At 51.8% G+C, this 21,075-nt stretch overlaps 1 protein-coding gene across 1 annotated transcript in view; it reads left to right on the forward strand.

Moving 5' to 3' along the window:
• The window catches only part of ABCD1 (ATP binding cassette subfamily D member 1), a 43,459-nt gene extending 23,113 nt beyond the window's left edge, over positions 1-20,346 (forward strand). Inside the window, exons 4-10 of the mRNA XM_060252486.1 lie at positions 1,228-1,396; positions 7,957-8,051; positions 11,408-11,553; positions 14,393-14,538; positions 15,159-15,243; positions 15,423-15,548; positions 19,582-20,346. Coding sequence (XP_060108469.1) covers positions 1,228-1,396; positions 7,957-8,051; positions 11,408-11,553; positions 14,393-14,538; positions 15,159-15,243; positions 15,423-15,548; positions 19,582-19,786 — 972 coding nt within the window. The 3' untranslated portion in view covers positions 19,787-20,346. The remainder of the gene's footprint in view (positions 1-1,227; positions 1,397-7,956; positions 8,052-11,407; positions 11,554-14,392; positions 14,539-15,158; positions 15,244-15,422; positions 15,549-19,581) is intronic.
• The last annotated feature ends 729 nt before the right edge of the window (positions 20,347-21,075 follow it).

A 21,075-nucleotide genomic window follows, 5' to 3' on the forward strand; every position in this document is an offset into this window, starting at 1 on the left:
GGCTCGGGAGCCACATGTGACTCTTTCACACATACTGTGTGGCTCTCAAAGCCCCCACTGCCCTGTTGGCCAGCTTGGAGAAGGCATTTGTCTCTTTAGATCACTTCTCCAAGCCAAGTCAAGACAGCCAACAGCCCGAAGAATGCATTTAAAGTTGCTTTCCACCTCTCCCTCTCTCATCTTCCTTCCTTCCTTCCTTCCTTCCTTCCTTCCTTCTTTCCTTCCATCCGTCCTTCCTGTCTTGCGGCTCTCAAACATCTGATCGTTTTTCTTACGTTAAGCAAGTTTGGCCTCCCCTACTCTAATCTAAGTTAGCGTGAGCTAGCTCACAGTTTTTTAGCCTCCAGCTCACACATTTCTGTCTCAGCTCAGGAAAAATGGCCCCAAGCAAGCTAATTTATGCAGCAGTCACAACTTTAATTCCAGTAGCTCACAAAAGAGAATTTTTGCACACAATACTCCCCAGCTTAGCGGGAACATCAGTTAAAAGCCCACCTTTATGTTTGTAAAAGAAACGTTAGATTTTGCACTGAACCCCAGCTTCCGTGCCAAATCCTAAAAGCGTGAAATCTGGGCCGAATCTCCCCTGCCTCAGAGGCAAAGGCCGGATCAGACATAAGAACATAAGAGAAGCCATGTTGGATCAGGCCAATGGCCCATCCAGTCCAACACTCTGTGTCACACAGTGGCCAAAAAATTATATATATATATATATATATATATATATATATATATATATATATATATATATATATATATATATATATATATATACACACACACACTGTGGCTAATAGCAACTGATGGACCTCTGCTCCATATTTTTATCTAAACCCCTCTTGAAGGTGGTCATGCTTGTGGCCGCCACCACCTCCTGTGGCAGTGAATTCCACATGTTAATCACCCTTTGGGTGAAGAAGTACTTCCTTTTATCCGTTTTAACCTGTCTGCTCAGCAATTTCATCGAATGCCCACGAGTTCTTGTATTGTGAGAAAGGGAGAAAAGTACTTCTTTCTCTACTTTCTCCATCCCATGCATAATCTTTTAAACCTCTATCATGTCACCCCGCAGTCGACATTTCTCCAAGCTAAAGAGCCCCAAGCGTTTCGACCTTTCTTCATAGGGAAAGTGTTCCAACCCTTTAATCATTCTAGTTGCCCATTTATGGACAGCTTCCGGATTGCCCTCCCGGCATTCAACCGTTCACTCGCTGTTCTGTCAACCAGGTTACGGAGCTGGCGGGGTACACGGCCCGCGTCTACGAGATGTTCCAGGTTTTTGAGGACGTCAAGCGCTGCAACTTCCGGCGTCCCGGGGAGCTGGAGGAGAAAGCACCTCGAGCCGGGGTGGTGATGAAGCACGGCGTGCGAGTGGAGGGGCCGCTCCAGATCAAAGGTGAGGCCCTGGGCTTGGGTTCAAGAGCAGCTCCGGAAGGGCGCCGTGTTGCCCACTGCTACCCATGTTGGGTCCCTGCAAGAATGTTACGAAAGCAGAACATGTGACAGAAATAAGTCCCATTAAACTCAGAGGAACTCTAATGGAACTGTGTGGCAGAACTCAGAGGTCAGAGTTACCAACCTCCAGGCAGCACCTGGAGATCTCCCACCATTACGTTGATTTCCAGACCACCAAGATCGGTTCCCCTGGAGAAAATGGCTGCTTTGTAGGGTGCATTGCCTAGGTTGCTGTTACCTGTTTGAGTTGGGCATTAACTTAATTAGGGACAATGTGAGAGAGGGTATGTAGACCTATGTAAAAGGGGATTATTCCCTTTGAGCGCTCTCATAAATCAATCCGGGGACTTTTTTGTAGCAGGAACTCCTTTGCATATTAGGCCACACACCCCGATGTAGCCAATCCTCCAGGAGCTTACCGTAGGCCCTGCACTAAGAGCCCCGTAAGCTCTTGGAGGATTGTCAACATCGGGGTGTGGCCTAATATACAAAGGGAGTGCCTGCTACAAAAAAAGCCCTGAATAAATTAGTCTGTTATTCAGATAAAAGTATTTATTTGAATATTTTTGAATCCTAAAAAGGCAAATATACTTTCTAAAAGCACACACTGGGTGCATTCACGCTTCACTAAGTAATGTGTTTTGCAATCGGATTTTTACTGTGTAAGAACAGCAAAAATCCAGTTGCAAAATGCATCATTTAGCATAGTGTGCACGTACCCTCTGACAACACTCCCACAAGGTTGGCCTAAGGAGAAAAAAATTAAAGGGGGTGTGACTAGGGAAGAGGCTGCATTTACTTACCTTGAAGATTCCGGTCTGTGGTTCAAGGAGCCTACAAGTGAGTAGGAGTAGATCCAGGTAGGCAGCCGTGTTGGTCTGAAGCAGCAGAACAAAGCAAGAGTCAAGTATCACCTTTAAGACCGACAAAAGTTTTATTCACAAGGGAAGCTTTCGTGTGCGTGCATGCACACTTCAGACAGTAGGATGGAACAGCAAACAGTCCTAAATGTAGAGAAAATGGGCAGTGAATCAGCATGCAAAATCCCGGAAAGGTCCCTTAGCAGATTAAAGGAATCACAAGCCGGACCTAGCGACTGCCAGCCTGTGGCCAGTGGGCCAAAACAACAAAAACAGTCATAAACGTCAGAATAGCAGATTGATGTCCACTAAGGATGCTGGTGTCAAGTAATTGGATCTCAAAGTAATCAGTCTTTGATTTGAAACAAAGTATGATTTATTCGATAGTCCAAGGTTGAGCTGAGGATTGGAACTGATACATAGTAACAGTGAAAGGCATACTTAAAGGTGGCACATCAAAGCGTTTTCTAAACCAAGCTACATTCTCTAGTCTAAACAATGCTACATTCACGCGTGAAGATTCACAGGGCAATCCTTATCTCATTTGCGGTTTCCTTCCTTGGGGTCAGTCCTGGGAACCTTCCCTGGAGGCGCTTTATCTTCAAAGGAGCAAATTCCTGCATTTGTTAGTAAAATCGAGAAGTGCAAACTACCCCCTAAATATCCCCTGCTTTGATGTGTCCATCCTGGCTTTGGTTAGTAACATTCATGAAGCTTTACAGATACATTCAATTGCAATATTTCATTAGCATCAGATTATTGAAAGAAAGATTCACACCGCTTGACAGGTGGAAGACAGAAGGGCCTGGCGTGACTGCCCATGGGGTCGCAAAGAGTCAGACTCGACTGAAGAACAACAACAAAAATAACCTGCAATAAATGAGAGCCTGCCCTAGGTTAAAAGGAGGGCATGAGGTTCTCAGAGGCTTAATTTAAACATGTAAGGGGTGTTCAGAGAAGAGATAGATGGACGACTCAGCAAGCCAGCAAGCAGACAGGCAAACAAGCAAGCAAGCGCCACTAAAGTGGTGAATTTGTATTTACAGAAGAAACACCCCCCCCCAAGATGTCTAAGAACAAAATGACTTGCTGTGTTCCCTGTGACGGATACAAGTGTTTCCAAGTGTTCCTGAGAACCTCTTGTTGTTCCTTTTTTGTGGGAGAGGCTTGTTGGCGTGGCAGACTTCCAAATATGTTTCCCGGGTTAATTTCCTGGAGGGCATTGTTGTTGTCACCTTTTGGGGACAAGCAGTGATTGGACGTGATTGTTGGTGTCACCTTTTGGGGACAAGCAGTGATTTGACGTGAATTGGTACCTGGAGCGATACGAAATTTTGGAGGGTGTGTGGACTTTTATCTCTCTTACCTTTCTGCAGGAGGGGTCGGACACAGGGCCAGCTTGCCCACTGGGCAAACTAGGTGGTTGCCTAGGGTGCCGGCAAGGTAGGGGCACCACATTCAGCCTCCCCCCTAGACAACACCTAGTTTGCCCACTCTCCAGCCTCCGCGTCCCTCCCTTCCCCACCCTTCCCCATGTCCCCAGCTTCAAAACTGGCATAAGATAACTGGTGTCAGGGTAGGGATGCTAAGTCCAAGAAATATCTGGGGACTTTGGGGGTGGTGCCAAGAGACTTTGGGGGTGGAGCCAGGAGCAAGGTTGTGACAAGCGCAATTGAACTCCAAAGGGAGTTCTGGCCATCACATTTAAAGAACGCATCTTTTAAATGCCTTCCCTCCATCGGAAATAGGATAGGGACATCTTCTTTGGGGGCTCATAGAATTAGACCCCCTGGTCCAATCCTTTTGAAACTTGGAGGGTGTTTTGAGGAGAGGCACCGGATGCTATGCTGTAAATTTGGTGCATCTACTTTGAAAAACAAACACCTACCCACTCACACCCCACCAAGCCCCAGATACCCACAGATCAATTCTCCATTATACCTTGGGAATCGGTCTCCATAGGGAATCATAGAGTGCCCAGCAGACATTTCCCTTCCCTCCCGCCCCTTTCAGATGACCCTGAAGTGGGGGGAGGGCCTCCAGATTGGGGAATCCCTTGCCCCCACCTGGAGATTGGCAACCTTATTGTTCCCTCTGAGTGTGAGCTAGCTCACAGTTTTTTAGCCTCCGGGTCACATTTTTGTCTTAGCTTCGGAAAAATAGCCCTAGAGCAAACTAATGTTCTCAGTCACCAAATCGCTGCCGTCCCGTCTACATAGATCACTTCCCTTGAACATATGAAGCTGCCTTCCACTGAATCAGACCCTTGGTCTATCAAAGTCAGTATTGTCTACTCAGACTGGCAGCGGCTCTCCAGGGTCTCAAGCTGAGGTTTTTCACACCTATTTGCCTGGACCCTTTTTTTTTTTAGAGATTTCAGGGATTGAACATGGGACCTTCTGCTTCCCAAGCAGATGCTCTACCACTGAGCCACCGTCCCTCCCCTTGCAGGAAATGGCAGCTTTGGAAGGCAGACTTTATGGTTTACAGTAGAGTCAAGGAGAAACACAGGTCCTAGAGCGGCATCACATTCCCTCTGAACTCCATTCTCCAACCCCTGACCTTTTGTTTTTTCAAGGCCCTGCCCCCAAATTTCCAGGAATTTTCCAAACTGTGTTTGGCAACACCACTCCCCTGCGCCACGTGCCCAATTGCAGAGGGCAGGCGGGCCGCTAATTGCTTTTTCGTGTAAATTAGGCTGGTGTAACATTTCCTGGTCGTGTGGGAAGGTGACTTGTTCACTGGTGTTTGCCGCGTCGGAGGAACCCAACGTCGCTCTGATTTTCAGGCCCCGCTGACAATGTCAGTTCTCGTTCTGTGACTGGACAGCGGACGGTCTCTTCTTTCAGTGTCACCAATGGCCATGCACACACACGCACGCAAAAACACACACACACAAACACCCCTTCTGTCCTGGTCTTCACTTGACTTGGAGGTCCGTCTCTCTGTGGAAGTCTCCATTACAGCAGTTCCTTGCGGTCTGTACTTGGTTGTTGCCGTGGTTACCAGAGCTTGTGGTTCTAGGCCTCAAGCCTAACTAAGCAATACATAGGGTTGCCGACACCAGGTTGGGAAATTTGTGAAAATTTGGGGATAGAGCCTGGAAAGGGACCTCGGAGTGGTATAATGCCCTAGGGCCCAAAGCAGCCATTTTCTCCAGGGTAACCCGTCTCTGTCACCTGGAGATCAGCTATAATTCCAGGAGATCTTCAGGCCAATACTCCCTCGAAGCTGGGAGTCTTGTGAGCAACAGTTCTACTTTGTGAGCCGCAGGCACTAAAGTTGTGAGCTGCTGCATAAATTAGCTTGCGCCGGGGCCATTTTTCCAGAGCTAAGCCAAAACCTGTGAGCTAGCTCACACCATAGGATTGCCAAGTCCAATTCAAGAAAAATCTGTGGACTTTGGGGGCGGAGCCAGGAGACTTTGGGGGTGAAGCCAGGAACAAGGATGTGACAAGCATAATTGGACTCCAAAGGGAGTTCTGGCCATCAGATTTAAAGGGACAGCACACCTTTTCAAATGCCTATGGAAGGAAATAATGAAGGATAGGGGCACCATCTTTGGAGGCTCATAGAATTGGACCTCCTGGTCCAATCGTTTTGAAACTTGGGGGGTATTTTGGGGAGAGGCACTAGATGCTATACTAAACATTTGGTGCCTCTACCTCAAAAAATAGCCCCCCCAGAGCCCCCAATACCCGCGGATCAATTCCCCATTATTCCCTATGGGAATCGTTCTCCATAGGGAATAATAGAGTGCCCAGTAGACATTTCCCTCCCCCCCCCGCTTTCTAAAGCGGGGGGAGGGCCTCCAAACCAGGGAATCTTCTGCCCCCTCCCTCCCTCTCTCTCGCACACAAATCTTGGGTCTTGTTCCTGCAGAACTTTACTTGCTCTGAAAACGAAAGGAAAACAAAGGAAGGGCCGTTCTCCGACAAAACTGTTACTGACCCTTTCCCATGAAGCCCTTCCTGTTTCCTGTTTCCTGCTCAGCCTTAAAGGCACGCATTTAAAAAATGGACCTGTTTGCAGGTTTCTAAACCTTCAGGAGCTCTAAAACTAGGGTTGCCAATCCCCAGGTGGGGGCAGGGGATCCCCCGGTTTGGAGACCCTCCCCCCGCTTCAGGGTCGTCAGAAAGCGGGGGGAGGGGAGGGAAATGTCTGCTGGGAACTCTGTTATTCCCTGTGGAGATTTATTCCCGTAGAAAATCATGGAGAATTGATCCACGGGTATCTGGGGCTCTGGGGGGGCTGTTTTTTGGGGTAGAGGCACCAAATTTTCAGTATAGCATCTAGTGCCTCTCCCAAATTATCCCCCAAGTTTCAAAACGATTGGACCAGGGGGTCCAATTCTATGAGCCCCAAAAGAAGGTGCCCCTATCCTTCATTATTTCCTATGGAAGGAAGGAATTGGAAAGGTGTGCCGTCCCTTTAAATGTGATGGCCTTTGGAGTTCTATTATGCTTGTCACAGCCTTGATCTTGGCTCCACCCCTAATGTCTCCTGGCTCCACCCCCAAAGTCTCCTGACTCCACTCCCAGAGTCCCCAGATATTTCTTGAATTGGACTTGGCAACCCTATCTAAAACTACGTGGTGACTGTGGGGGCGGGGCTTCCCCCATCGGCCAGCTGGCTGGGGGTGGGGGGGAAGCCTGTAAAAACGGGGGATCCCCTGCCTATCACACCAACTCAGCTTAGAGGGAACACTGCTCCAAGCCCTGCTTGGAAGTTGGCATCCCTAGCAATACGTTGTCCCCAGGTTTGGTCGCAAGTTTCCCCAACTGCGCCCACGATTCCTTCTCCCTCCTTTGTTTCTTAACTGCAAATCCTAACACAGTCAGCAAACAAAGCCGGGAACAGCGTGGCGACTGGCGCGCTTGGCAGAACTAGGGGTTGTGCAGGCTCCGTACCAGAAGGAGGCAACTTCTGCGCCACGAAAAACCAGGTATTGTGAATGACGCAAGCTAAGTGCATTCGCAGTGCCCACTCCACAAAACGTTGGCTGCTTCTGATAATCGCAGGGAGGGGCTGGGAATTATGCCAGCCAGGGATGGCTCAGATGCCTGGAGATCTTATCCAGGGACGAACTGATAAGATCATTATCTTCAAGTACTTGAAGGGCTGTCCTATAGAGGATGGTGTGGAATTGTTTTCTGTGGCCCCAGAAGGTTGGAGCAGAACCAGTGGGTTGAAATTAAATCAGAAGAGTTTCTGGTTCAACATTAGGAAGAACTTCCTGACTGTTCAAGCGGTTTCTCAGAGGAACAGGCTTCCTTGGGAGGTGGTGGGCTCTCTTTTTTTGGAGGTTTTTCAACAGAGGTTAGATGGCCATCTGACAGCAATGAAGATCCTGTGAATTTAGGGGGAGGCGCTTGTGAGTTTCCTGCATTGTGCAGGGGGTTGGACTACATGGTCCTGGAGGGCCCTTCCATGATTCTAACATCATTTCTGGGTGACGTCATCGTGCCTTGTGGTGATGGACTCCTTGGGGGGGGGATCCCTCTGGTGGCCTCTTCCCTGCCGGCAGGTTGGGGCCTGTGAAACCGGGGGATCCCCCGCCCCCGGGGGGAACTTGGGAGCTCTAGCAAACACTGGTTTTGTTGCAGTGTTTAACACCCAGTCTCTGCCCTCCTTTTTACAGGGCGGGTGGTCGACGTCGAACAAGGGATCATCTGCGAAAACATCCCCATCATCACCCCAACGGGAGACGTGGTGGTCAGCAGCCTCAATATCCGGGTGAGCGGTCATGGGACGGAAAGAGAAAACGGCTCTCAAGCCGGAAAAACCACGGGGTGTAACACTGTGCTGGAAGCTCAGGGAACCTTGAAGTCAGGGAATCCCGCCCTCAGACCTGGAAGCAGTTCCTCCTAGAGCCTCAGAGGGGCAGGGAACACGCCGCGGTCACTCACGGCAAGTGGATAACACGTGACTAGTCATCCTTTCAAAGGGGCCTTCAACGGTGGCTTCGGCAGCGGGGAATTCCAGGCTGTGACAAGGTTGTCGAGGCATATGGATCAACCTATGGAGCAGAGGTCTATCAGTGGCTATTAGCCACAGGGTATTCATGGAACTCTCTGTGTGGGGCAGTGATGCTTGGTGCTTGGGGGGTGGGCAACAGTGGGAGGGCTTCTAGTGTCCTGGTGGACCCACTGGTGAACCTCCTGATGGCATCTGTGTTTTTTTGGCCACTGTGTGACACGGATGGGCCAGTGGCCTGTCTAACATGGCTTTTCTTATGTCTGGGGCAGTGATGCTCTGTATTCTTGTGCTTTGGGAGGCACAGTAGAAGGGCTTCTAGCCCCACTGGTGGACCTCCTGATGGCATCTGTGGTTTTTTGGCCACTGTGTGACAGAGTGTTGGACTGGATGGGCTATTGGCCTGATCCAACATGGTTTCTCTTATGTTCTTATGTCTGAGGCAGTGATGCCCTGTATTGTGCTTGGGGGGGCACAGTGGAAGGGCTTCTAGCCCCACTGGTGGACCTCTTGATGGCATCTGTGGTTTTTTGGCCACTGCGTGACACAGAGTGTTGGACTGGATGGGCCACTGGCCTGATCCAACATGGCTTCTCTTATGTTCTTATATTTCCATCAATCAAGCTGCTGCAATTGGCATGAGAGGAAACTTGGGGGTGTGTGCAGAGGTAGGGGGATGATGTCAGTCAGCAACCATATAAGTCCAGGGGCTCCCAATGTGGTACTTGAGGGCACCGTAACTCCCACCGCCACCTTTCCCTGTGCCTGCCAAATGTTTTTAGGAAGTGGGCAGGACCAAGTGGAGCATTTGCACACCAAGGCTTCTGAACGGCTATTAGAGATTCGGCGGGCTGTGCAGGTATTTCAAAATGTGGCTCGCAGCAGTTTCCACCAAGGATCTTTAAGTTGTGACTGAAGGAAAGCTGTGGCAGCCGTTTGGTGGCTGTGCCCACCGTGTGTGACAGAATTCCAGAGGTGCTCAGAGGCACAAAAAGGTCATGACCCGTCAGGGCTTTTTTTTTGTAGCAGGAACTCCTTTGCATCTTAGGCCACACCCCCTGATGTAGCCAATCCTCCAAGAGCTTGCAGGGCTCTTCTTACAGGGCCTCGTGTAAGCTCCAGGAGGATTGGCTACATCAGGGGTGTGTGGCCTAAGGTGCAAAGGAGTTCCTGATATAACAAAAGCCCTGTGGCCAGTGTTCCGTCTAAGATGCTGTCACGACTCGGGGGGTCTTTCCAATTACTGCCACCACTCTAGGTTAAGGGTCTCCCTTGAGAAGGCCCAGAATCCCCTCCCAAGCCCTTCAGGCTTCCCTTAGCTTAGGCCAAATTATGAGCACAAGGACCAGGCAGAGATAACAAGGGGGGGGGGGGTTTGTTTATTTAAAAGGTCAGCGCAATATAACAAACAAGGTGCATAAAACAGTAAAAGGTAGGGTTGCCAAGTCCAATTTAAGAAATATCTGGGTGCTTTGGGGGTGGAGCCAGGAGACTTTGGGGGTGGAGCCAGGAGACATTAGGGGTGGAGCCAAGATCAAGGCTGTGACAAGCATCATTGAACTCCAAAGGGAGTTTCTGGCCATCACATTTAAAGGGACGGCACACCTTTTCAATGCCTTCCTTCCACAGGAAATAATGGACAGGGGCACCTTCTTTTGGGGCTCATAGAATTGCACCCCCTGGTTCAGTCATTTTGAAACTTGGTGGATATTTTGGGGAGAGGCAGTAGATGCTGTGCTGAAAATTTGGTGCCTCTACCTCAAAAAACAGCCCCCCCAGAGCCCCAGGTACCTGCAGATCAATTCTCCGTGATTTTCTATGGGAATAAATCTCCATAGGGAATAATAGAGTTCCCAGCAGAAGTTTTCCCCCCTCCCCCTGCTTTCTGACGACCCTGAAGCGGGGGGAGGGCCTCCAACCCGGGGGATCCCCTGCCCCCACCTGGGAATTGGCAACCCTAGTAAAAGGGGTGAAGGGAAAATTAACCAAATGCCCTAACGCGTCTATCTATACAGTCCCTAAATTGTCAGTCAGACCTGGGCCTACTCACCCTTCCTCATAGGGCAAGGGTCTCTTCCTGGCAGCAGCTCTTCCTCAGCTCTGCCTCCTAGGAAAAGACCACCCCCTTCCTGGGTTTCGCCCTTTTATCTTCTCCCAGGCCGCACCCCTCTCTGGGCCAGTTTCCCTCGAAAACCCTTGCCACCCAATCAGAGGGACAGAGGGGATCCTGGGAAATGTAGGCTCTTCCGAGTACTCCAAAGCAGGCTTCCCTGGGGCCTGCAGGCTTCGCTAGGCCCAGGATCATGACAGATGCAGAGTCTTGTGAGCAAAAATTCTACTTTGTGAGCTCCTGGCATTAAAGTTGTGAGCTCCTGCATAAATTAGTTTGCTCCGGGCTCATTTTTTCTGAGCTAAGACAAAAATATGTGAGCTGGAGGCTAAAAATATGTGAGCTAGCTCACGCTAACTCCATTTAGAGGGAACACTGTCTGTGTGATCCGTACTATAAGCAAAATATTTGTACTCTTCATGTGCTCCGTTCGTGATTCCATCCGTCTCAGCCCAAACTCTAAGTCTGTATCCTACTGGGTCCTTTTTCCCCAGATTCAGCAGGGAGCTGAAAGGGAGGCAGGGAGCCAGGCTAGAGAGCAATCTGCAGGTCAGAATTCAGAGGAGCGGGAGATAAGTAGCGCACCCAGCCAATGGGGTCGAGAGTCCCCGCCGTTGCTGACTTTGCTGGTTTCAAGGCTAGGTGGGAGAGGCCGAAGGGAAAGGGGTCTGATAAGGCTTCGCTCGCTGCCAGCTGGCCGTTATCTTTTACGTAGAACGATTCCAAAATGCATATCTGGGAATCCAGCCGGAGCGCAGGAACGAGTTGGGAGAGATAACGCATCTCTCGACGTGGCCTGGCGGTCTCTGCCCGTGTCCTGAAAGAGCACAGTGTCCTGGCAGCTCGCCAGACGACCTGGCCAATAGTTAATACAAACACCTGTTCTGCTTTTTCAGGCTTTTTCGGGGAGGGGGGGGGGACCGCACAGAGGTTGATCGAAGGGAGGAGTTATAAGAGTCAAGGTCAAGACCAATTCTCCGTTTCTGCTCCCCGTCGCCCCTTGCAGGTGGAGGAAGGCATGCACTTACTGATCACCGGCCCCAACGGCTGCGGGAAGAGCTCCCTGTTCCGGATCCTGGGGGGGCTGTGGCCGACGTACGAAGGCGTCCTCTACAAGCCGCCCCCCCATCGTATGTTCTACATCCCCCAGAGGTACAGTGTGGGGCCAGGGTTTGGGAGTGTTGCAAGGAAAGGAATCTTGTTTGATTAGAGCACTTTGGTTCTTGAACCGGCAGTCAGAGAGTCCTTGAGACATTATGAACGCCAGGCGATGTTCTGAATTGTCCTGTCGGGCATCATACCTATGCCCCCCCCCCCAAAGACCTGGCTACAGTGACCCATGCAATGGTGACTTCCAGGCTGGACTCCTGTAACTCGCTGTATGCTGGCCTACCCCTGAAACTGATCCAGAAACAGCAGCGCGGGTGCAGAATGCGGCAGCTTGCCTGCTGACTGCATCACCTCTACGGGTGAGCATGCGGCCAGTGCTCCGTGACCTGCACTGGCTGCCTATAGAGTACCGGATCCGTTTCAAGGTGTTAGTTTTGAGGGTTTGTAGAATCTTTCGGGATCAAGTGCCGTGTTCTACTGGAGAAGGTTTTCCTTCCAGACGTTTCGTTCTCAGCTGCGGGGAACATCCTCAGTGGCGTTGCAGTGGCGGATGTTCTCCGCAGCTGAGAACGAAACGTCTGGAAGGAAAACTTTCTCCAGTAGAACACGGCACTTGATCCCAAAAGATTCTACAAACCCTAATGATGTTACCAGCCGTGAAAACCTGAAATCTTTGTTAGTTTTGACTTTTAAGGCCTTGCGCGGCCTGGGACCAACGTACCTACGGGACTGTCTCCTCCCATATACGCCCCGGAGGTCGCTTCGTTCGGTCTCCCAAGATCTTCTGATAGTCCCCAGCACAAGAGATGCCTGTCTTGCCTCTACCAGGGCCAGGACTTTCTCGGTCCTGGCCCCGACCTGGTGGAATCAGCTCCCTATGGAGATCCGGGCCCTACCTGGCTTGTTGGCCTTTCGCAGGGCCTCCAAAACGGAGCTGTTCCACCAGGTCTTTGGCTGAGGCAGCGAGCATCTATTTATCGATCCCCCTCTACTGCTCTGCTGCACTGCTGTACTGTGATGCCGTATTGCGGTACTATTTTGTGCTGTACCACTTTGCTGTATAAGCTCTCACCTTGCTGGAGAGACAGTTTGATGTAGTGGTTAAGTGTGCGGACTCTTATCTGGGAGAACCGGGTTTGATTCCCCACTCCTCCACTTGCACCTGCTGGCATGGCCTTGGGTCAGCCATAGCTCTGAGACTCTTCGGAGTGGAGGGCGGGATATAAATCCAATATCTTCGTCTACCTCACAGGGTATCTGTTGTGGGGGAGGAAGGGAAAGGAGATTGTGAGCCGCTCTGAGACTCTTTGGAGTGGCGGGTGGGATATAAATCCAATATCTTCGTCTACCTCACAGGGTATCTTTTGTGGGGGAGGAAGGGAAAGGAGATTGTGAGCTGCTCTGAGACTCTTTGGAGTGGAGGGCGGGATATAAATCCAATATCTTCATCTACCTCACAAGGTGTCTGTTGTGGGGGAGGAAGGGAAAGGAGATTGTGAGCCGCTCTGAGACTCTTCAGAGTGGAGGGCGGGATATAAATCCAATATCTTCGTCTACCTCACAGGGTGTCTGTTGTGGGGGAGGAAGGGAAAGGAGATTGTGAGCCGCTCTGAGACTCTTCAGAGTGGAGGGCGGGATATAAATCCAATATCTTCGTCTACCTCACAGGGTATCTTTTGTGGGGGAGGAAGGGAAAGGAGATTGTGAGCCGCTCTGAGACTCTTTGGAGTGGAGGGCGGGATATAAATCCAATATCTTCGTCTACCTCACAGGGTATCTTTTGTGGGGGAGGAAGGGAAAGGAGATTGTGAGCCGCTCTGAGACTCTTTGGAGTGGAGGGCGGGATATAAATCCAATATCTTCGTCTACCTCACAGGGTATCTTTTGTGGGGGAGGAAGGGAAAGGAGATTGTGAGCCGCTCTGAGACTCTTTGGAGTGGAGGGCGGGATATAAATCCAATATCTTCGTCTACCTCACAGGGTATCTTTTGTGGGGGAGGAAGGGAAAGGAGATTGTGAGCCGCTCTGAGACTCTTTGGAGTGGAGGGCGGGATATAAATCCAATATCTTCGTCTACCTCACAGGGTATCTTTTGTGGGGGAGGAAGGGAAAGGAGATTGTGAGCCGCTCTGAGACTCTTTGGAGTGGAGGGCGGGATATAAATCCAATATCTTCGTCTACCTCACAGGGTATCTTTTGTGGGGGAGGAAGGGAAAAGAGATTGTGAGCCGCTCTGAGACTCTTTGGAGTGGAGGGCGGGATATAAATCCAATATCTTCGTCTACCTCACAGGGTATCTTTTGTGGGGGAGGAAGGGAAAGGAGATTGTGAGCCGCTCTGAGACTCTTTGGAGTGGAGGGCGGGATATAAATCCAATATCTTCATCTACCTCACAGGGTGTCTGTTGTGGGGGAGGAAGGGAAAGGAGATTGTGAGCCGCTCTGAGACTCTTCGGAGTGGAGGGCAGGATATAAATCCAATATCTTCATCTACCTCACAGGGTGTCTGTTGTGGGGGAGAAAGGGGAAGGAGATTGTGAGCCGCTCTGAGACTCTTCGGAGTGGAGGGCAGGATATAAATCCAGTATCTTCATCTACCTCACAGGGTGTCTGTTGTGGGGGAGAAAGGGAAAGGAGATAGTGAGCTGCTCTGAGACTCTTTGGAGTGCAGGGCGGGATATAAATCCAATATCTTCTTCTTCTCCTGTCATGTCATTTTGCTGAATCATCTTGCTGCACTTTGATGAATGTTGTAATTGCTTTTATTATGATTTCATTGCGATTTTATTTCTATTTTCTGTACTCCACTCGGAGCCCCCAAATGGGGGAATGGGTGGAATATAAATAAAGAAATATTAATCATCATCATCATCCCTCCATAGGCCATACATGTCGGTGGGGACCCTGCAGGACCAGGTCATCTACCCCGACACCGCGGAAGACATGGCCCGGAAAGGGAAGACGACGGCCGACCTGGAGCGGATCCTGGATATCGTCCACCTCAATTACCTCGTGCAGCGGGAAGGAGGTGGGTGCGGGATAATGGAGGGTTGGATTCGGGAACACAGAGGAAGGGGAAATGAACTCTCAGGGAGACAGGAAAGGAAGCAAGCAAAACAGGGTTGCCAATCTCTCCGCGATCTCCAGATTTAAAAAGAGCAAGGATCCCTTAGCCCCACGTGGACTCACACCATTTGTGGCAGGGGAGAGGAGCTTTCGTGAGCCGCTGCTCCCTTCATCAGCTCTCAGATGGCAGAGATCAGTCCCCCACCCCTGGAGAAAATGACCGCTTTGGAGGGTGGACTCTGCGGCATTAGAACCCGCCGAGGTCCCGCCCCCACCTTAAACCCTGCCTTCTCCAAGCTCCGCCCCTAAATCCCCTGGAATTTCCCAACCTGGGCTTGGCAACCCTATAAGAGGTGAGGAGGAGGCTGTCGCCGAGGCAACCCAGGATGGAATTCTAAAGGAGCTCCTTTGCATACTGGGCCACATTCCCCCTGATGTAGCCAATTTTCCGAGAGCTTACAAAAAAGCCTTGTCAGCTCTCGGAGGATTGGCTACATCAGGGGTGTGTGGCCTAGTATGCAAAGGAGCTCCTGCTAGAATTCCACCCCTGACGCTTCTTATCTCCCTGGTGGGGGCGGACAGGCTGGGACTCCGTCAGCGATTGGAAGGATGTTCTGTCGGGCGGCGAGAAGCAGCGAATGGGGATGGCCCGGATGTTCTACCATAGGTGAGTCCCAGTGTGGAGGGGCGGGCATTCCTGTCGCACGCCCTCCCTGGTCTCCTTCCCTCTTGGACCTCTGCTTCTCCTGCTGCCCTGGCTGTGGGCTGTTGAGGGTGACAAGGCCTGCCTTTCCGGAGGGCTGTGTGGCGGGCTGACCATCCTGGACCTGCTCTTCTCTCCCCCAGGCCGAAGTACGCTCTCCTGGATGAATGCACCAGCGCCGTCAGCATCGACGTGGAAGGCAAGATCTTCCAGGCAGCAAAGGATGCCGGGATAGCGTTGCTCTCCATCACCCACCGGCCTTCCTTATGGTAAGTGCCGTGCTTTCTTTAAACTTTTTGCAGGCCTCCTTTTCCTCACGGTTCAAGGCAGCTCGCAATAATAGCTCAAAACATTTTTCGTTTTGAACTAAAAATAATACACCAGGCCCCAAATCTTCTCCCCTGTAAAAGGCGCCTGCCATCCGAACCCCCTCAGAAGCCCCGTCAACCCCGCCTCTTCAGGGAGCCCCTTCCGCAGAGCTGGGGCCACGATGGAAAAGGCCCCGGTTCTGGTTGATGTAGGGTTGCCAGGTTCCTCTGCCATGGGGGTGGGCGACGGGAGGTACCCTTGCCAGGAGGGAAGGAAGATGCAAGAAAGAAACACGAGGTGTTAATGTCGCTTCTGGGTGACGTAGGAACGTTGGGGGTGACACTCTGGTGTGTGGGCAAAACTCTATGGTAGAATTAGCACACATACCCCCACCCTCATTGTTATTGACACCCTCATGTCACTTCTGGGTGATGTACTTTCAGGTTTGCTTTTGTTTCTTGCCTGTTTGCGGGGGTCGGGTAATTTCCCCAGGTTTCCGGGGCGGGGGAGAAGAGACTCCATACCGGGGGATCCACCACCTCCCAACTCGGAACTGGCAACCCTGAGTCGATGCCACCCAGGTCACTGTAAGTGGTGGAACAGCCAACCAATGACGTAGGGTTGCCAGGTCCAATTCAAGAAATATCTGGGGACTTTGGGGGTGGAGCCAGGAGCAAGGGTGTGACAAGCCTAATTGAACTCCAAAGGGAATTCTGGCCATCACATTTAAAGGGGCCGCACTTTTAAATGCCTTCCCTCCATTGGAAATAATGGATAGGGGCACCTTCTTCGGGGGCTCATAGAATTGGACCTCCTGGTCCAATCTTTTTAAAACTTGAAGGGTGTTTTGAGGAGAGTCATCAGATGCTATGCTGCAAATGTGGTGTCTCTACCTCAGCCCCTGCCCCCCGAACCCCAAATACCCATGGATTAGTTCTCCATTATACCCTATGGAAATCGGTCTCCATAGGGAATAACGGAATGCCCAGCAGACATTCCCCCCCCCCTCGCTTTCTGATTACCCTGAAGCGGGGGGAGGGCCTCCAAATCGGGGGATCCCCCGCCCCCACCTGGGGATTGGCAACCCTACGATGGTTGTCTGGCGACGCTCGTCACAGAGGGACATTCGAGTTGCCAACTTTGGTTTGGAAATTGTGTGAGATTTGGGGATGGAGCCTTCAGAGAGCGGACTTTGGGAACTGGAGTGAGCCAGAAAGGATACCCTATGTGGTGGGACAGCCAACACCACCCCCCATAAAGACGCCGGGGTGAGAAACATTCTTATCTGCTCTGCTCCAACAGGGCACCCGATAGCTTTAGCCAGGGCTTCTTTTGTAGCAGGGGCTCCTTTGCATATTAGGTCACACCCCCTGATGTAGCCAATCCTCCAAGAGCTTCCAGGGCTTCTAGTACAGGGCCTACTGTAAGCTCCAGGAGGATTGACTACACCAGAGAGCGTGGCCTAATATGCAAAGGAGTTCCTGCTAGAATTCTACCCCTGGGCTACACTCTCCTGATGTAGCCAATCCTCCAGGAACTTACAGTGCTCTTCTTACAGGGCCTACTGACAGCTGCAGGAGGATTGGCTGCATCAGGGGTGTGTGGCCTAATATGCAAAGGAGTTCCTGCTTCAAAAAAAAAAGCCCTGTGGAAGGGAGAACTGCCTAAATCCCCCGTCCTGCGTATTCCCTCCCTTTCCCAGGCTTTTGCCTCTTCACAGCAACTTCCCACTTTGGGAGGGGGCGATATTTTGCTGTCCCAGAAGCAAAAGCCGCAATTATGTTCTGTGGCCAGCAGATGCCGCTCTACTGTGGATCTCCTGTCTTGTCCTTTCTTGCCTGAACAGAGACCCCAAAGTAGATGGAGTAGGGTTGCCACGTCCCATGGAGGGGCGGGGGGCAAAATGGGGAGTAGGGTTGTCAAATCCAGACTGGGAAAATCTTAAAGATTCAGGGATGGAGGCTGGGGAGTGGAGGGGAGGGCCCTCAGCAGGGTACAATACCATAGAGTCCACCCTCCCAAACATCCATTTTCTCCAGGGGAAGAAGAAGAAGAAGACTGCAGATTTATACCCTGTCCTTCTCTCCGAATCAGAGACTCAGAGCGGCTTACAATCTCCTGTATCTTCTCTCCCCCACAACAGACACCCTGTGAGGTGGGTGGGACTGAGAGGGCTCTCACAGCAGCTGCCCTTTCAAGGACAACTCCTACGAGAGCCAGTGTAGTGTAGAGTGTTAGTGTGGTGTAGTGGTTAAGTGTGCGGACTCTTATCTGGGAGAACCGGGTTCGATTCGTCACTCCTCCACTTGCAGCTGCTGGAATGGCCTTGGGTCAGCCATTGCTCTGGCAGAGGTTGTCCTTGAAAGGGCAGCTTCTTGGAGAGCTTTCTCAGCCCCACCTACATCACAGGGTGTCAGCTGTGGAGAAGAAGATAAAGGCGATTATGAGCCGCTCCGAGACCCTGATTCCAAGAGATGGGTGGGGTATAAATCTACAGCCTTCTTCTTCAGTCTCTCCCTTTCCTCCAGACCTCCTTCCCCACCCCAAGCAGAGACTTCCTTTCCCGGCCACGATCTCTCAGCCAGCCCTGGCTGCAGTCCCAGGCTCGGAGTCACGTCCCCAACAGGAAGCTGCGTGGGTGGCTGGAGGGGGGGGAGGGGATCACGAGGGTCCCCGAAGACTGAGGCTGGCTTTGTTCTCGACTCCCTCGGAGACTGCTGAGCGGAAAGATCCATCCATGGCGGTAGCCAGGGGGTGCCACCCCCGCCCACGCACAGGGCCGGACTCGGGGGAGACGAGGAGCCGCACCGCAGCTGGAGAAGTCAGGGGCAAGGGGGCTTGAGTTGGAAGGGAAATTGCGAGCCCAGAGCCGAGCCTCGGCCAAGACGCAAGGCGGGACCTGTGCCAGGTTTTGGGGGGTGTTGGGGCACTGCCCGTCACCAGGTCCCTCCATCCGTCCCCCACAATTACATGTGCCTCCTTCTTCCATTTTCAAGCTCTCCCACCCTGCCTAAGCACCTTTTCCCCTGCCAGCAGTGGCCAGCGTCTGCACCTGAGATTGCTGCTGCCAGGGGTGGAATTCTAGGAGGAGCTCCTTTGCATATTAGGCCACACCCACCTGATGTAGCCAATCCTCCAAGAGCTTAAGGTTACGCTTTTGGAGGATTGGCTACATCAGGGGTGTTCGGCCCTATATGCAAAGGAGCTCCTCCTAGAATTCCACCCCCGGAGCCTGCTGCCTTTGCTACCAGGAGTGCAACCACTGCACCCTGCCCACATGCCCTTCCGGTTCGCTGTGTTGGTTAAGAGCAACTCTAGTCCAGGAGAACCGAGTTCGATTCCCCATGCCTCCCAGTGCAGCCAGCTGGGTGACCTTGGGCCAGTCGCAAGTTCTCTCAGGGCTGTTCACTTAAGGGCAGTTCTCTCAGAGTTCTCTCAGCCCCACCTACCCCACAGGGTGTCTGTTGTGAGGAGGGGAAGGGGAAGGAGATTGTAAGCTACTCTGAGACTCCTTCAGAGCAGTTATCCCAGAGCTCTCTCAGCCCCACCTACCTCACAGGCTGTTTGTTGTGGGGAGGGGAAGGGAAGGCGATTGTAAGCCACTCTGAGATGCCCTCAGGTAGTGAAAAGCGGGGTATAAAACCTATTATTCTCCTCCACATGAAGCCTGCTGGGTGACCTGGGACCAGTCACAGTTCTCTCAGAGCTCTCTCAGCCCCACCTACCTCACAAGGTGTCTGTTGTAGGGAGGGGGAGGGGGAGGAGATTGTAAGCTGCTCTGAAAGTTCTTCAGGGAGTGAAGGGTGGAATATAGTCCAATCTTTTCTTCTTCCTCAGTAAGTCTGGGCAGTTGGGAGCACGGGTGCAGACAAGTGAAAGGGGAGCACGGGTACAGACAAGTGACGTGATGAGGGTCAGTGGCAGCTGATCCACCACAGGGGACATTGATGCTAGACCTGACCTAAGGGATGGGGTCTGCTTTCTCGCCTCCAGGAAGTACCACACACACATCCTGCAGTTTGACGGGGAGGGCGGCTGGCATTTCGAGAAGCTGGACCCCGTGGCCCGCCTCTCGCTGCGGGAGGAGAAGCAGCGCCTGGAGCAGCAGCTGGCCGGCGTCCCCCAAATGCAGCAGCGGTTCAGCGAACTCTGTCAGATCCTGGGCGAAGCTGCCGCCTCCGAAGCTGGACAGGTCTGAGACCGGGGTGTACCCTGAAGCATCCCCTTCCCCATTCCCAGCCCGGCTCGGCCACCTACTCAAGACGAGGAGTCTGGGCCCTTGTGTCGATGAGCCGCACGGGAGGGGCAAGCTGCTATCCCAGCCAAAGAACGACGAGCCATAGTCCCCCTGCTGGGCTCTTCCTGATTTCTGACCCCCATTTCCCACGCACTTAGTAAGCTCCTTTGGTTACTTGCCTCAGGTCGGAGCTGGAAGGAACGAAGCGGTCGGCCCATTGCCTCGAAACGTTTCCGGAGTCCGAGCGGAGGGTAACTCCCATGCTAAATAGTGCCTGAAGATCCCGAGAAAGTAACCCCCAAGCTCTGCAGCTGGGGTACTTGTGTGAATTGTCTTGCTTCACTGCCAGTCTCTGTCCGATATATAGAGATAATATATACATCCTCGGATGTTTTTTGTAGCGGAGGGTCAAGCTTCCAGCAGCGGCCCTTTCCGCTCTGGAGGCTTCAGATGGACCAAACAGCCTTTCTTTGCAAAAACCAACCGCACAACCTTTGATATGAATCGAAGCCACAAACGTAGCATTCCCTGTAGTTGTCGTTTATTCATTTTGGTCACATCCGGACTGCCAACGGTTGTCGACGAGCTACGCAACACCGAAAACCGGGTGGCCGGTTTGCAGAAGTTTTTGTTTCAGACCTCTTTTTCCAGGTAGTGCTTTGGCAAACAGCCGAGGCAGCAGGTGGAGAAAGGCATATCGTAGTAGGCCTGTCGATTTCAGCTGTCTTTGAGACGCCCCTCCCTGGGGCGGGGGGGGGGGTCCTCAAAAGCTTTCAAGAGCGAAAAGATGGGGAACGAGCTGTCTAAAGTTGTTTCCTCTTGCCAATCTTTCTCTGCCTGGCAAGATCTCGTGGAAACATCAGACACATAGCGAAAGGCGGTTTGGCCCATCAGCATTGTTTGACGCCCCGCAACGGCTGATCGGCGTGTCCTAAATTGCATCCTTTGCAACACGCAGGGATCCCGCAGCGATCATTTTAGGGCCTGCTTGTAAGTTTACATGGGGTGATTTCCGTGGCAAAGAAGCTGTGAAAAAGGTTTTTCTTCAGGGTCGATGTTTTCGAAAATCACTCGTAGAGGTTAACGCAGGCTTTTGCACAGGGGCTCTTGAGAATATAAATTCCGGCCTGCGCGGCTTCTTGTCCCCCAACTGTCTATTTTCACATGTTTTCAACCGAGACAGTCCTCCATGCCAAAACAGTGACTGCGGTGGCCGCATAAGAACGGCCCGCGGTGTTGTTTCTTTCGAC

Source organism: Heteronotia binoei, chromosome 13 (genome assembly GCF_032191835.1).
Source record: "Heteronotia binoei isolate CCM8104 ecotype False Entrance Well chromosome 13, APGP_CSIRO_Hbin_v1, whole genome shotgun sequence".
NCBI lineage: Eukaryota > Metazoa > Chordata > Lepidosauria > Squamata > Gekkonidae > Heteronotia > Heteronotia binoei.